General features: G+C 34.8%; 2 protein-coding genes across 2 annotated transcripts; one reads left to right on the top strand and one right to left on the bottom strand.

Annotated features, from left to right (window-relative positions):
• Nucleotides 1-8,261: 8,261 nt before the first annotated feature.
• Nucleotides 8,262-12,705, top strand: LOC109011129 (somatic embryogenesis receptor kinase 4-like). Its single transcript, XM_018992207.2, has 4 exons — nucleotides 8,262-8,998; nucleotides 9,781-10,041; nucleotides 10,172-11,041; nucleotides 11,897-12,705. The coding sequence occupies exons 1-4, from the start codon at nucleotides 8,569-8,571 to the stop codon at nucleotides 12,376-12,378; spliced, it is 2,043 nt and encodes a 680-aa protein (XP_018847752.1). The 5' UTR covers nucleotides 8,262-8,568; the 3' UTR covers nucleotides 12,379-12,705.
• A 217-nt stretch (nucleotides 12,706-12,922) lies between these two features.
• Nucleotides 12,923-16,669, bottom strand: LOC109011139 (putative transferase At4g12130, mitochondrial). The gene is made up of 5 exons (XM_018992217.2): nucleotides 16,037-16,669; nucleotides 14,345-14,598; nucleotides 14,095-14,193; nucleotides 13,628-13,786; nucleotides 12,923-13,540 (listed from the first exon to the last, which is right to left on the bottom strand). The coding sequence occupies exons 1-5, from the start codon at nucleotides 16,483-16,485 to the stop codon at nucleotides 13,296-13,298; spliced, it is 1,206 nt and encodes a 401-aa protein (XP_018847762.1). The 5' UTR covers nucleotides 16,486-16,669; the 3' UTR covers nucleotides 12,923-13,295.
• Nucleotides 16,670-17,296: the final 627 nt, after the last annotated feature.

Genomic DNA, 17,296 nt, shown 5'->3' with positions numbered 1-17,296 from the left:
ACTCATTTTTTGGTCATTGATAACATCTTAAATGAGCCGATTTAATGTTTGTTTGATCTGTATTTTGTGGGGTTTTTGGATTGTTGATAACATCTAAAGATATTTGCCAGACACAATCGATGTTGCAAACAGCAGTCAGTAGACACCATCACGGTTTTTTATTTTCGGGTTGTTGATAACATCTTCTAGAATGTGTCCAAGTTTTGGCTATATTTTGGAGGTTATGACAGGGCATACAAAGTGGGCATTAGGCAGATTTTGGAGGTTATGTATTAGAAGTTGAAATAAATGTTCAACATAAAAATGACACAGATCAAGTTGAAAGGGAGAATGACTTTTATAAAGAAATTTGTATAACCACTTGATGAATTTTGAAGTTACCATAGATACAATCTTTAGAAATTTGTAAATAAATTTGTATATGAAGTGGAGAATAGTTCGACAGTTTTTAGTAGTGCTTTAATTAAGATTGTACCACTAATGAAAATATATAAGTTTGTTGTGGAAAAATATTTAGTACTAGATATGCACACTAAATTTATATATCCTGTTAGGATCCGCATGTTGTACTTTAATAAAAGAACTAAGCGGTGATGCTACGTAGGTAGTTCATTTCCAATGCCTTAGAAGGGTAAAGAAGCATAAGCAACAACGTATAATCCAATCAATCCATCCGACATTTAAAACTAACATGAAACATTTAGATTCAGAACCAACTAAAAACTATTACAAGAGATATAATTCAATATAGACACAACAATATACATACAACCCTATTTTCTATTATCCTTCTTCGAAGTTCGTCCTCTTGCTACTTCAGCGATTTCTCTCTCTCTATTAGTTTGTCTTTTTTTTTTTAGATTCATACTCACACAGCAATAATTTTTCTCAGATACTACTGATTGAGGTGAAGACTTTTCAGTAGTTAATTTTCTTATGAGCTATAAAGTGAGGGCCACATTGGATTCAAAGTGCTTTCTGCCTTTCTTGTGAACCATTTGTAATGGCAGGCTCTGAAAACCTGCTTTAAATAGATAAATCAAGTACCATAGATACATGTATGAAGTCCTAATAAATGGATGATGTGCCACTCCCACCTTAGTTGCATCAGAAACCAAATGGACTCTGATTATGGTTCCCTGTTCAAAAGCAATTGCTATGTACATCCCATTGGAACATAGGACAATAGCAGCCAGAGGTGCACGATGAGCATCTATTTGAAATTCAATTTGATTAAGAATATAAATGAAATGAACTAGATAGTGCATAAGGAAAAAATTTTGTTTCAAATTTAATAACAAGCAAATAAATGCACAAAAGCCAGAAAATCTGCTCCTTCATGAATATAATAAGATTAACTCAAATCATTATCCACAATTATCTTGTAAAATGGCAATGAGCCTGCATTTACCAAGATTGCATATCAATATAAACAATGAAAAACAAAACAAATTTAGAGTTATGTTCATGAAAGTGTAAAAATGTTTAATCGCAAGGCTAGATTTATATTAACTAAAAAATGTTTAATGGCAAAGATCAGAAACAAGAGTCCTGACTCTCAATAACCTAATAAATTCTAACTTTGAATACAATAATGTTACACAACATATATAGATCACCTCTGACATTGTTTTGTACCTATACATCACTTAAGTCTAACTAAATTAGATAAATGGAAAATTCTAAGAAAATACAACTAAGGTTAAGCGTCCTCGAGTAAGAAGCAAACAGAGCTAGAGTCCAAAAGTATGATGATAACATATTGGAAACAGGGTGAACCAAAGGGAATAACCACATAATATTATTATTGGAATCACTTTGGTTTCCAATTTGAAACGAATGATTGAATATATCCAAATAGACCATGAAAATATATTGATTAATTGTCACTAACTCTGAAAGTTAAGTGGAAACGAATAAATAATTCTAACACTCCCCTTCACATATGGGCAAAAAATCTTGCCTCATTGCTCACATTTTGAAGTTCTTAACCATAACAGAAGCTATTGAGCAGAGATAAGGCTCATCAACGATCACATGCTTCTTATCATGCAAATTACTATATTTATAAATACTTAGGTTTATATGAAATAGTCAATTTCTTATTCTACTAAAGCTTCTAATTTAAAAATCCCAGCAATGACCAACTCACCTCTAATTTAGGTCACATATTCAAGTTCCTCGTCTACTTCGAAGTTTCAAATGCCAACACAATTGAGATTAAGTACCCCCATACAAATTGCGTATTTAGGCAATATCAACGTGTCTTAATGTTTTTTATCAATGTGTCTTCTTACTCTACTATGTTTTTCATGCATCAAGAAGAATCAAAAGAGCAAAAGAACAAAAAAAAAATCTATCTGGAATTATACTCCTTAAAAAAAGGGCACTATAATATTGCTTCTGTACAAGCATGTATTGAAGAGATATTGACAAGGCATATAAATCCAAACAGGTGTTATAAATGTGAAGAAGTGTCTAAGATGCTAATTTATTAGGCAGAACCATTTCGAAAATCTGAGCACATCATTATTAGTGCTCCATATAAGGAGAATATCAATTCTCTGTGACAGCCATGATTTATGTTGTTTTAAAAATAACCCTAAGTTATCATGTCCACTATCGAGCACATTAGCTTCATACATCAAACCCCGCACCCCCCATAAAAATCTCTTTTAATAATTAACATCAATAAAAATTATCAGAATAATTATTGCCATGAAACATGAAAACAGAACATCAAAATAATAATCTCCAACACAATTCAGATTCTATCTAAGATCTTTTACCTTTCCTTATTCATGAGAACATCAAGTATTGAAGTTAAAAAAATTCAATTCTCGGAGAGCAGTTCCAGTTGTTATATTGAACAAACGAAGATGACGGGGTGATAAAGATAATTGTTGAAGTCAGAAACAACCAAAGTAACTAACAAGAAAGCAAGATAACAGGTACGGTATGACCTTTATAAGTAATATGGCCCAAGCACCTATTCACCAGCTCCAACAATCGCAAGAAGACTGGAGGTTAATAGTATATTTCGACAACAATGAAAGCTCCAATAGCTAGCAAAAGAAAATAGAATATCTGTAATGACTATAGAATTTCAATTAAGCTTCATGATATCCAAATTTCAAGTGTAGACATAATATTACTTAAAAGTGCTTATAAAGGAAAGGCAACAACAAATCATGTGGCAAAAAATGATAGTAGGGTTTTCAGTCGACTTTTGCTTTTGTGCATTGTACCATAGAAATGATACATGGCCCTTAATATTGGAATTCAGAGCTTCCCATAATTTGAAGAAAGGAAAGGGATCCTGATATAGACTTGCAGTTACCAGTAACTATGTTGAGGGACTTTCCTGAATTTAATGTGTAAACATTTGCGACTGAGAAGTGAGTCCCATTAAAACAAATTGGAAAAAAAAAAATACCTTTGACGAAGATTTCTTCTACTGAAGGGGGTGAGGGAGATAGGTCTTCAAATGTGGTGAATCGGTCCAACGGCTTGGGGCTGAATGCTGCGTCAAGTGAGATGATGAATTTTTCTAGGGTTCAATGAGGGCGTCCAGGTGAGAAAGAAAATGTGTGAGAGAGAAGAGTTCGAGGTTCGAGAGGGAGAAGAGGGAGAGTTGAGAAGTCTAAAGGAGAATGAGGGTGAGGGAGATGGGTCTTCAAATGTGGTGAATAGGTCTAGCGGCTCAAGGCTGAATGCTGTGTCGAGTGAGAGTAGGAATTTTTCTAGGGTTCGGAGAGGACTTTGTTATGAGAAAGAAAAGGCACGAGAGAGAAGAGTCTAAGGGAGGAGAGGGAGAAAAGGGAGAGTTGAGAGGTCTGAGGGAGAACGAGGGTGAGATGTCTGAAGGAAAAGAGGGAGAATAAACCATGACGTGGGGAAGAAGGGGGTTCGGCCACGTCAGGAGTGTGGCGTGCGGTTAGGGAACCGGAGGTTGAGTAGATTATTTGATTGGACAATGATAGTACGACTTTTAAATGTGCCACTCTATATTTTAATTCTTTTTAATGATTAAGAAAGTGATTATTAGTAAATTTGTATTTTTTTAATTTTTTCTTAATGGTTAAGGATATTTAAAAAATATTTTTAAAAAAGAAATTTCATTTGTACTAGTGTGCATATTTGAATAACATATTTGGTATGCAGCTTAGCATTGTCCAAGTAACTAGCAATAAGAGGGAAGAACAAGAAAACTGACTCCAAAACCAACAATATTGGGTTGATTTGCATTCTATTTTAGTTCAATGGATACAAGATAAGTGATGTGAAATGTAGTGAATTTATGCAGAGAAAGTAGCATATTGATGTTACTGCATACATAAGAAATTTTTCAGTCGTGAGAACCAACATATACAGTTTTGTCAAAATGAACTTTATTTAAGAACATAAAAACAAAAACAAAAACAAAAAAGCTGAAAAGGGTAGGATTCAGAGACAATTTTGGCTGGCCCATGCCAATGACCCATAGCTTACATTACTGCATCTAGCTTCTCTGATGATTGATTAGAGACTAGAGAGCCATTAGATTCTCTATGTTTCCTGCCCTAACCTTGTAAAGATTAAGATTCGGCTTGAATGGTGAATTGAATTAAGATGAGTTAAGATAAAAGTTAAAAATTAAATAAAATATTATAAAAATATTATTTTTTAATATTATTATTATTATTTTAAAATTTTAAAAAATTAAATTATTTATTATATTTTATAAAAAAAAATTTAAAAAAAATTATAATAATAAAATGAGATAAAATATTTTTACTATCCAAATACTACTCAAGTGAATGTTTACCGAGGTGTGTACACTACTTCTGGTGGAGACTTTTTTCATTGGCACTTAACATCCTCAAAAAGTACGAAAAATAAAATTCACATGCACCATTATTTTTATAATTAAAGAATATTTTTATAAAATAATATTTAAAAATAATATTATTTTAATTTTAAAATATAATTATATAAAAAATCATAAAAATAAATTATACGTATATCATTATTTAACTAACAAATACGAGAGAAATATTTTACAATATTTGACTTTAATAAGTTAGATATCGGTCATTCTCATGTCAAGACTTCAAGGAGAAAAAGTGAACATCAAAAGCACATAACATTTGAAATCTTTTATACTTTATCGCGTATGGTCAGGGTAATCACTCGTCTATGTTTATTTGATTGTATAGATGAGATGAGATGAGATGAGATGAGATAATAATTAAAATATAATTTTTTTAATAATATTTTATTTTAAAATTTAAAAAAATTAAATTATTTATTATATTTTATGTGAGAGTTTAAAAATATTATAATAATTTTATGAGATATGATCTAATCTCATCTACCAAACCAAAACAGGCCTTAGTTGTATTTTGTTTTTTTTTTTTTTTATTTATGAGAAATTAAAAACTTCTAGAATTCAATATCTAAATAGAGAAAAAAAAAATAGATATGTAAATTGAGTTTTATAATTCTGTCCTTATAAGTTTTACATTTGATTCCTTTAGATATTATTTTTTGTATCTCTTTTTCTTCTTCTCAATCATGTCGTAAATGGTGGCGAGATTTCATAAAGCTACAAATCATGGGTCGATTGAATGGCATCATTTCTTTGTGATAAGGATTAAGGACCATTATTTATTCTTTTTTTAATAACCACTAATCTTCCTTTTTTCATATCCACCTTTGATTATTTAGGTAATACAAAATATTTGATTAATGGTCCGTTTAGTTACAGAGGTGAGATTAAACTACATTTTATCTCATATAATTTAATTTTAATTAATAATTTTATTTTTATTTATAAATTATTTTAATTCATCTCATTTAATTATTAAAAATTCGACTTAAATCAGTGTTTAATTTTTACGTAAAAATCATTAATATATATATATATTTATATACCGTCAAAATTATATAATTATAATTTGTAAAGTACAGAACGGATCAACTTCGAGGATCGTGGCATATAAAGTTGCCACTGAGCTATTATTTGGGCAATATTTCGAGGAGCAGTTCCTATTGCCTTTAGGAAGGAAACTTTAATTTATTAATTTGACTAAGGAGATGATTAAACTTGTGGGGTTTGCTTTAATAATTTGTCCTTTTTCTTTATAGTTTATGTATTTTTGTAAAGGTTGGATATGCAGGGTGCATGCATGACAATATCAGTACGTCATGATTGTGGGTACCACAACAACATTAATTTTAATCACAACGTGTATATATGTTTTAAATTAGAAATGGTGGAATTATTTAACCTTTGAAACACCAAAAATCCCATAATGCTGTCTGCTATGTAAATCGATAGTGGAATTGGAGGGAATCCGAGGTGAGGGAGAGTGATGTTTTTGTCCTAGGCTACCCACTACTTCCAAAACTATAAGCATTTACTTCTATGGATCATGTATATATAATTTGCATGAATGTAGCTATATAAGTGTTACAGTAAAAAAAAAAAAAATTATAAATTAATATTTCCTTGTCTGATACATTAAATTCACGTCAAATAATATTATTTTATTTTGATAATCGATTAAAATATCTAGCTTCCTTAAATTATGCGCAAAAGAAAAGTTAGACCGTGCATCAATTCACTTAACCAAGAACATTTATCAGTTGATTACGTGTACAAGAACAACACGAGTATAAATACACAAAAAATATACTCAACCTCTTACTATTCACACAACCTCCACACTTCACATTATTTTTAATTTTTATTATTTTTTTCTTTTATTAAATATTTATTATATGAATAATGAATAAAAAATTTGAAATAATTTAAAAAGAATAAACTCAAAATAAAATTTAAAAATAATATTAAAAATTTAAAAAATTTAAAAAAGTGTGGAATGTGGAGTGTGGTGGAGGTTGTGTAGCAAAGCTCGTAAATACATATTGGAGTCAACCAAAACACAATGGTCCAATCAAATTATACACTGCTGCTGAGTTCTCGATGAACTCAATCAATTAAAAATGAAGATAGTCAAACCCATGTGTCAGGCCGTGTTCTCGATGCTAAAGTTAGGTTTCCAACCCATTCAAGTAGACTACTAAAATCAAACTAGAGAAAGAGTGTCACGAAATGATGTTTATGGTAAAGAGAAATGATATTTATAATTGTGAATGTGTAAGTATTATATAGTAATTTAAAAAAATGAATAAATATAGAATCTATATGAAAAGAAATTAATTTTTTAATAATAGATCCTACTCTTTTTTTAAATAACTGTATAATATTTATGCATTTCACGATTGTATGTAGTATTACTATTACGATAATATACAAATATGATGTATTTTTTTTTTTTAAAAAGTAAGTTAATATAGATTTTTATAAAAAATAATAATTTTTTAATAATAGATTTTATTCTTTTTCGAAATGATTGCATACTACTTATACATTGTATGAAACATTATCCTAAACAAAAAATATGGGGTTTGTGATAAAAAAAAAAAAAATGAAACGACTAACTATACCCTAAACCAATAACTATACCCTCGTACATAATAAGTTATTGAGACAGCATTATTGAAAATCTAACGTTGGATCCCAATTCTTGTCTTAATTTTAATCTTTACTGGTTAAGATTGATAATAATATGTTTAAACATTTGAGATAAATAATAATTTTACAGAATATATATCTTTTCATCGATTTAAATTTATAAGATAAGTAATGATTTCAAAATAATCACCCGCACACAATGTTTATGATGTTTTAGTTTGAGTTTAATGTCAAACCTGCCTCGATGCAATCTAAAAAGTAAGATGGAGGAAGATTTATAATTTATAATTCATAAGTTGTTAAAATTAAAACCTTGAAAATCTCGAAGTTGGTAAAACAGTTGATATGGATATTGTTAATAGCTCCAAGTAGTTTACATGATTTGAATCAGAGATGAGTAAATTGAAATTCTAGTTAGCATACAGAAAATTAATGCAACATAGGGTTGTCTTAAGTATACAGTCGTGAAAATGATTCCAATGTGAAATGGCTCAGGCATTAAAGGCAACGTACGTCCACATCTCATTGTCATCGGTTTTAATATTTCTTCGCTCCAATTGAGCGTCACCTCTTAACTACTGTAAACTTGTTGACTTTGGAGGCTTCGGCTGGAGTCCATTTCTTGAGCACTAGTTTCAAATCAAAGTAGCTCCTCATTATCGTGTAGGACCCTTTATCCACCACGTCGTCGTTGATCCGAATATTAGTCTATTACAGCCAACTGTCATGCTTTCGCTTTTCTTCCACTGTCTCTTCTCGAATCCATAATGTGAACCTATCTGCAGCCCAACAACGTAAGGTACTGAAGTTGTAGTAAATTTCTAAATTCTACCCTTTGGACGACGTTACGTACTCTTTCTGCCCCTTCTTTCCCGGAAGAGTACAAAAATTCTGGATAGAGAAATTAAAGGAGGGAAGTGTGGCAGACGGAGAACAAGGACTTGGAAGAATACTGCCGGAGTTCCAGAACAAATATGGGTTTCTCGGGATAGGCCAGACAGAGCAAAAGATTTGGGGGAAACAGAGAGTTCTACAACTAAAGCGGAATGGATTTCCTTCACTTTCTAATTTCTCTGCCTCTTTTACTCACATTTTATACTCTACGACCTGTTCTTGGAAATGCAGAGCTGAGAGCTCTTCTCGAGTTGAAGTCTTCACTGGACCCAGAGAACAAGTTCTTGCAGTCATGGACCAGTGAGGATGACCCCTGCAGTGGCTCATTTTTGGGGGTGGCGTGCAACGAGCATCGTAAAGTGGCCAACATTTCCTTGCAGGGAAAGGGTCTCTCAGGCAAGGTCTCGGGAGCCGTGGCTGAGCTAAAATGCTTGTCGGGGTTGTACTTGCACTACAACAATTTGTCCGGAGAAATACCCAAAGAGATTTCCAATCTAACTGAGCTGACTGATCTTTATCTCAATGTGAATAATCTATCTGGTGGTATACCGCATGAGATAGGGAAGATGAGTAGTCTTCAAGGTCAGTGGTTTGTTTCAAGGGAAAAAGTTCCGGTTTTGCTCAATAATCTGTATCTTTTGTTTCTTCTTTTTGGGTGTTCTTTTGCAATTGATTTATGTATGGCTGACGTGTTGTGGAGAAACTGAGGGAAGGAAGAGATGAATTTCAAAATCTCGATTGAAGTTCTTTGGTTTATGAAAAAATGAAAGAATCCCCTTAGATGTGGGTAAATGTGGTGTTGGTGTGGCATTCGGAGTTGTTTTTTTTTTTTGGCTCTGGTTCCAAATTGAGCATAATTTTCTTTTGGTGCATTGTTATATGTTAGGTGGTTTCGTTGCTCATTTTTGGATCGAAGGCCTCATGGAGAACTAAGTTCGTTGATTATTTTGTCATTTTTGTTTTCTTCTTTTCTGTCGAATGGGGTGGAGGTTTCTTATCAGTTATTCATCTGGTTGTCTTTGTTTTGATCAAGTGGGATGGTTAATATCTGCATCTCGGCCACCTTTAATTCACATTTCTTCACAGAGGCAAATACGCGAAAGAAAAGAAAAGATTTCGATTTGCATATTTTGTGTTATTATTTATCACCAAAAGGCGAGTTTTACAACTGATACTGACTTTTTCGTTTAATACTTACTTTCCTTTCCAAAATTTCCGCAACAACTGAATGGGCAATGAGATTAGGAATTGAGTGTTGTTGTACGAAGATGTCAATTAAAATTTGGAATCAAAGATGTATTGTTTTTAGGACTTTGGTCCTAAAACTCGGCTTAATTAAAAAAAAAAACTTCTCTGTTTTGTAGTTTTGCAGCTATGTTATAACCAGCTGACGGGGAAGATTCCTACACAGATGGGTTCCTTGAAGAGATTAAATGTTCTTGCCTTGCAAGACAACAGACTAATGGATGAAATTCCTGCAAGCTTAGGGAACTTGAGGATGCTAAGAAGGCTTGATTTAAGCTTTAATGGCTTCTCTGGTGGAATTCCAGCAAGTCTGGCGGATATTTTACAGTTGAAAGTTCTAGATGTCCGAAACAATTCTCTCTCTGGAGTTGTCCCTTCTGGTATGTCTATTTCTTCCATCCTCGATTATGTTCACTCAAAAAACCTCATTTTGACACTCTTCCATTTTCTTTCTTAACTTGGTTGTGGACTGATCTATACTGATTATAAGTTTGATAAATGAAAATGAAGCTTTCAGGAGATTAAAGGAAGGGTTACAGTGTGGGAACAATCCAGGTTTATGTGGAGTTGGGTTTTCTGCAGTGCGAGTTTGTACTGCATTTGATGATGATGATAAAGGTAATGTTGATCAACTTGGACCAAGCATAAATTATACTGCTCCAATAGCCAACCCTCAACCCCCAAATTTTGGAGCTCATTGCAGCCGGACGCATTGCTCAATGTCAACAAGATTCCCACAGGCTGCAGTAGTTGCAGGGGTTATTACAGTCACTGTCATATTGACAGGGGCTGTATTTCTGATCATTATCATGTACCGCCGGAAGAAACAAAAGATCGGGACCATATCTGATTTTTCTGATGATCGACTTAGCACTGACCAGGCTAAGTTCTATGTGAATAGTGCATCTCCACTAGTAATTCTTGAGTACTCCAATGGATGGGACCCTTTGGCTGATGGCCGAAATGGCATTGGATCTCCTCACGATTATCTAAGTTACTTTAGGTTCAACATGGAAGAGGTTGAGTCTGCAACCCAGCACTTCTCTGAGGTAAATTTACTGGGAAAGAGCAAATTCTCAGCTGTGTACAAAGGAATTCTTAGAGATGGTTCTATTGTAGCTATTAGAAGCATTAATGTGACTAGCTGTAAGTCTGAGGAAGCGGAGTTTGTGAAGGGTTTGAAATTATTAACCTCACTGAGACATGAAAACCTTGTTCAGCTGAGAGGTTTCTGTTGCTCAAGGAGCAGGGGTGAATGTTTTCTCATATATGATTTTGCTCCAAATGGCAACCTGTCTAGATATCTTGATTTGGATGATGGAAGCAACCTAGCTCTCGACTGGTCCAAGAGGGTTTCTATCATCAGTGGCATTGCAAAAGGTCAGAGATTTATATTCATCACATTATTCACAAATCTGTTGTAATGATGCTGCATTGTATCTTGACGCTGAATGGGTTGATAGGTAATCCTAGTCTAAGGAAATAACAGTTATAGTTGGATATGCTGTGCTGTTTCTTTAGTTTTTCCATGCATGATCATGATGTGCATTTCTCAATAATATTAGTAGGTTAGTTATAGGTCTATTAATTTGAGAATTTATCAACACAAATGCTTTGACTGCATTTGTTGATGAATACGTATCTTTGTCCCAATCATTTGCTGTATGTGTCACTTGGAGATTTAATTGCTATTACGATTTTGCTATTGAATTTATTAGTACAAATTTGTTACAACCTACAAAATTGGTTTTTTTTTTTTTTTTGGGGGGGGGGGGAGTAGAAAAAAAAAATTCCAAGTTTCCATAATAGTGAATTGCACTATCATGACAAATTATTAGAGAATAAATGCTGCCAAATTCCAAGTTTCCATAATAGTGAATTGCACTATCATGACAAATTATTAGAGAATAAATGCTGCCAACTGTGGAGTTTTTGAGGCTGATCTTGTCCATTTCTTCAAGTGCCTCTTTCATTTTATGTCCTGATTTTAGATGATGTTTTGCTCTTTAGAGGCGCTGCCAAAATGGAAATTTTCTTTCTCATATTTTAACAAGGTGTGTAAGTGCACACTCCTTTCTTCCTCGTATTTTTTAGTTACTGATCTCACCCCTGAATCTCAAAATACAAATTTAGTTTAAGAAAACCAATGAAGTGAGACTGTATGATATGCGGGATCACAAGACCTCAAAATATATGGTTGCTTATTTTGATGTTGTGTTGTGCTTTTCTGACCAGGGATTGGGTATTTACATAGCAGCAAAGAAAACAAGCCTGCCATAATTCACCAAAACATATCAGTCGAGAAGATTCTCATTGATCAGCAGTTCAATCCATTGATTTCAGATTCTGGCCTTCCTAAGCTTCTTGCTGATGACATTATCTTCTCGGCTCTTAAAATTAGTGCTGCCATGGGATACCTAGCTCCTGAGTACATTACCACCGGTCGCTTCACTGAGAAGAGTGACATATATGCATTTGGAGTAATCATCCTCCAAATTCTTTCCGGTAAGCAGAATGTCACCAACTCAATAAAATTGGCAGCTGAATCTTATAGATTTCAAGATTTCATGGACACAAATCTGAAGGTGAGTTTCTCTGAATCTGAGGCAACTAAGTTGGCAGAAATTGCACTGATGTGCACCCACGAGCACCCTGACCACAGGCCAAACATCGAGGCCGTAATTGAGGAGCTAAGCAGTTTTAGTGACAGTTCTTAATGGCCTATTTTTGTGTCTATTTCATGGGAGTTGCTGAAGATAATAACCTAATGATGGACCTTCATCAATATGTCTACTCTTGTTGAAGCTGGTCCTATTTATAGTTATATCCTTCTGAGCAAACTAATGATATTACTGATACGTGTGAAAGACTTAGTTTCCTGCAAATTGATGGTGGAAGAGAAGTCTATGCTGGGAAACATGAGTCCTCGTGATTAATTGTAATAAGATATTTCTACCTTTCTGAAAAGCAGTAGCTGTGATGAGGAATTGGAAGAAACTCTGCTTATTTCATCCATTTATATATATAGTTTCGCATACAATGAAGAAATGCATTTGCAACCACTGCCCCGCTAAGTGATGGTGCCAAATGCTAATGTGTTCATTTATAATAGCAGCTGGGTCTCTTATCACAACGTCACAATTTCTTGAGTAGTTTTGTCTTCTTGAGGTGCATGGTCTTTAAACAAGAAGTGAAAAACCTAATCGTTTGTTCCTTGGCCCAAGAGACTAAATCTGTTACTTGAAGTCATTGATTCTTTACTTTGATGCAATCAAAAGGCATATATTAGAGGTTTGACACATTCAGAAAACTTTAGATGAAGCCCGTACAGAGAAGGCAGACATTGAGAAAACAAAGATATATTATTATCCACTTTCCATCCATTTTCCTCGAGTTATCTACCCACAACATTCTTTCTATTTCCCCTCGCTAAAATTTTAAATGCTATTTGAGGAATTAATGTGCAAATCAGGGTTTCTACAAAAATTCTCTTTCTTTCTTTCTGGCAATAAAGAATAGAGAACGGCCTCATTTTATTTTCTCAGAAGAAGGGAAAAAAACTGAAGAGCTACGAGGTTTCAACCCTTAGAAGAAGATTCACGGCCAGCATACTCGCCAAGACAGTAGGACTACTCTAAGCAACAGCACTGTGTTGTTGATGCTCTTGAAACCATTCAGCAGGCCACCAATCTGGTCTAAAAGCCTCGACCTTAACATCCTCGCGTCCTTGTATAGTCAATGCACCCGATCCTTTGAAGGCATCCTCCAACCGCAGAAGTCCCAGCCCACGACACCCTAGTGCAGTTGTCACCGTACCAACCTTCTTGTGGGAGCTATCGTCCTTTACTTCTGAGCCAGGAGCGACTTTCTGCTCCACATCTGAGCAACAGGAATGAAACGTTTGGGTCATACCAGGACCAGGGAGGGATAAAACGGGGTAAGATTTCAGATGAGAGGAATATTTACCTTCTCCACTATCACTGAGAAACCTTAAAGGAACTGCACGCTTGCGAATGACACCCCGGTGATGCGTACGAGCAACAAGCTCTTGGCCCACGTAGCACCCTTTGTCAAAGCTTATTGCATTCAGACCCGCAAGATTGTATTCAAGTGGAATTGCCTCTCCTAGAAGTGATAATAAGAACTCCATGATTTCTATCCAGAAAAAAGTACATGATGTGTGTGTGTGATATTTGTACATAAAAATAGAAATGGAGAGAAACAATTTCATCAAAAATTAAAAGAGAAAAACTAGGCAAATAATCATGTCATGATTACAGTTACAAAATGCAGACAAGTTACTAGCCACAGCAATTGAAAGGGTGAAGGGCCGGATACAAAAATCAATTAGATTTGAGTTCAGGATCTAAAATACGTTAAGGAAAATATTGCCAAAACTCGAGCATAACCTCAAGGAGGAAACAAAAAACTACCTTTTGGAATCTCAGTCGAGCCTTCTGCAACTCCCTTCTGCAACCTCCAGAGTAGATAATTCTGTTCATCTGTTTCTTTGTCAGCCTCGACCAAAGGTGCTGCAACAGGCACAAAAGGAAAATATTTATGCAGCTTATTCAGTAAGTGGATCTGTCAAATGATCCATGATGTCATCATAAGCCCTTGGAAACTTTTTGATACTGTAAACATATGCAGATCTCAGGAGCAGCAAAAGCTTAGAAAACTCACGTATCGTGTCCGATGGGAAGATCCCCCTGAAACCAAGAGAATCCAATCTGGGATCCTTAAACCATTGCCATCCAAGATTAACTCCACGTGAAGCTGACACTCCAGTGCGATCAACACCACCACCCCAGCCAACACTGGCAGCCTCTGGTTCTTCTGCAGATAACGATTTTTCAGAAAGGTTCCCACCATAACGCTGCCAGCAAGAGAAGTCTTCTGCGACATTCTCAATCTCAACCTTAGACCTTAATCGGTATCTGCTTGCACAAGATTTTCAAATAGAAAATATGCAAATGCATAAATTTAAAAGCTTATATTGACAAAAATAAAAAGTGCACAATTGCTTCCACAAAAGGATATTACTGGCTTTGTTATTACAGATTAAGCAAATAAAAGAGCATTAAGAGGGAAAAAATGGTCGTTCACCCACATAGGAAAGCCTCTGTAATTGTCCCGGTGCTGTCTAGGTGTTGGTCACATATCTTATAGCATAATTGCAAAAAATGGAACTAATTATTAATTTATTCTTGTTTTCAGCCACAATTATTCATATTTAGAAGGAAGTGCAAGAAGGGTTGGTGGATCAAAAATCAAGCAAACATCAACTTTCTAGCGACAGAGGGATCCTTTTGTATTTTGAGTTGGGACTGGATCCGAAAACTGTGTTTTCCATGATTCTTTCCCTCCTTATTAACTTTCCATTTTCATCCTTATCCAAGAAAATTGCGGTGACTGCCTGGTCAACCAGTGAACCATAGTTACTCATACATAACACAGGCAGCACCAAGTCTCATAAAACAGGTTAGAGGCCAAATTGCTGTAACTAGGAAAATAGCTAGAGGAATCTATGGTGCAGTACCCTAGAAGAAAGTGTCGCTTGAAGGACTCTGATATATCAGCTAATGAAAACTCACTCAAAGGATACACAAAAGACGACCTTTCACATTTTCATATCTGCTCCTCTATACCAAGCCAGTTCTTTTATCCAAAACCCAGCAAGCAATGTTGAGCAAGAACAAATCATAATGTATTATTCTCCAACTGAGCTGCTAAAAGCAGAAAAACATTGGAGATAAAGAATAATTTTTTTATCGAAAAGAATCATTTCCGTTCAAAAATGATTCTTGATCTCCAACCACCTAAATTTACGATCTTTACTTGCAGGTTATTGTTTTCCATGGCCAAACAATAGCTCCCCATATTTCATTGAGTGCTCAAGTGACCTACCACATGCTGGGACATGCTTCATGACTTATTGTGACCACTCAATTGTCAAGGTTAGCAGAAAATCCGCAGTAACAAAATGACAGTAACTAATCTAAGACTTCTTAAGAACTAAGCGTGTTTCTTTACAAGAAAACCGAACTCCTAGTCCTTATAGTTCAAGAGCAAAATGTGCACTCGAAGTTCACAAATTCAGCTGTAATCTAACTACGATTCTACTCTTCCTAATTTACCATAAAATTTAAGACAATAAACCAATCTTAACAACCGCCAATTCGAATACAGCATTCTTTTATTTCATGAATAACTGCTATTCTCAAGCCAAAATTACGAAATTAACCATTCAAGGTCCCAAATAGATGCTATGACTTACAAAACTCACTTGGTGAGATTCCTAGTAATATTATTTATAAAACCTACTTGAGAAATAACGCAAATAATGTAAGATGACTGAAAATTCGATTAACTCACTTCCTGAAGGTCTGCAAGAGCTCATCCAAAACAGTTGCATCCACATCCGCAAACAGCTGGAACGACTCGTCCGAGTTCGAGCCGGGTCCGGAACCGTTCCTATCGAGCTTGGCCTCAGGCCTCGGCGGCACGTACAAGAACAGGTCGTACAGAAACCTTCCTTGGGGGGTCAAGAGCGCGGCGTACATGGGCGGGACAGACATGGCGGGCAAATTGGGCGTGGGAAAGGTCGAGGTTCTCTCGCCCAGAGGTTCACCGAACCTCCGTACATCGTTCGTCAGCAGGCCCTGGAGGAACTTCAAAGTATCAGGACCTCGGAAGCGGACCACAGAGCGGGACCCGAGGAGCGAGGCCAGGGACCCGGTGGTTTCGAGGTGAGAGAAACGTTTTGATACGAAACTGTATGCAGCGAATTTGGGATACCGAAGAGAGGATTTGAAGCGGTGCATTATCTTGTTGTTCTCTGCGTTCTGCGACGATGGACAATCAGAAGGAAGGCTTCGAAATGAAAAAGGAAGGAGCTAAAGTTGGGTAGGTGAAACGTGTGCTACAAGGCTTCTGAGCTTTTGCCACGTGTATTAGAGTGAAGGTTATTGTAATGGAAGTCAGTCCTAGATTGCTAGGTGTTCGATGGAAGTTCTGAGCGAGACCTGTGGCTATCGAATCTCAGGCAGAAATGGCTGGGCCGCTGCTTAGTTATATTCGAAAGAGCAAACTACCTAAAGCCCGGTAGAAGTATTACAAGAGCTTGAATGTGATGTAAGAAACCAAACTCTCGGCCCAACATTGTGCGCAGCTTTTGTTTTTTTTTTTTAAATAAATAAATTTAAAAAAAAAAAGGCAAGATTCGTGTTAAAACAAGATACGATGGCTCAAATATTAGGTATCGTTTGTTTACAAAAAATACTTTCACTTCATTTTATTTTATTATTATAATTTTTTTAAATTCTGATACAAAATATAATAAATAATTTAATTTTTTTAAATTTTAAAATAATATTAATATTAAAAAATAATATTCTAATAATATTTTATTCAACTCATCTAAAACTAATCTTATCTCATCTAACTATCCAAACGAGCCTTAAAAATCTATCTTGATCAAATGATGTTTCAAGATAAATCGAGTAATCAATTGCAATTCTCAACTAAAGACATAATGATAGAAAGCTAACTAATAAATAATACGCAATATACGATAAATCTCATCCCTTTGACATCCATGAACATGATAATTACTCTTTGATTAGGAATTTATAT

Source organism: Juglans regia, chromosome 2, assembly GCF_001411555.2.
Source record: "Juglans regia cultivar Chandler chromosome 2, Walnut 2.0, whole genome shotgun sequence".
Lineage (NCBI taxonomy): Eukaryota > Viridiplantae > Streptophyta > Magnoliopsida > Fagales > Juglandaceae > Juglans > Juglans regia.
This window is presented reverse-complemented; position numbering and strand designations above follow the sequence as displayed.

Bases quoted from the DNA above. Each gene is read 5' to 3' on its own strand.
- LOC109011129 (XM_018992207.2), top strand. From the start codon at position 8,569: ATGGATTTCCTTCACTTTCTAATTTCTCTGCCTCTTTTACTCACATTT. The intron at 8,999-9,780 runs GTCAGTGGTTTG...TCTGTTTTGTAG, and splicing joins GAAGATGAGTAGTCTTCAAG to TTTTGCAGCTATGTTATAAC. The intron at 10,042-10,171 runs GTATGTCTATTT...ATGAAAATGAAG, and splicing joins CTCTGGAGTTGTCCCTTCTG to CTTTCAGGAGATTAAAGGAA.
- LOC109011139 (XM_018992217.2), bottom strand. From the start codon at position 16,485: ATGCACCGCTTCAAATCCTCTCTTCGGTATCCCAAATTCGCTGCATAC. The intron at 13,787-14,094 runs GTAGTTTTTTGT...TATCACTTCTAG, and splicing joins CTCGACTGAGATTCCAAAAG to GAGAGGCAATTCCACTTGAA. The intron at 13,541-13,627 runs GTAAATATTCCT...CCTGTTGCTCAG, and splicing joins TCTCAGTGATAGTGGAGAAG to ATGTGGAGCAGAAAGTCGCT.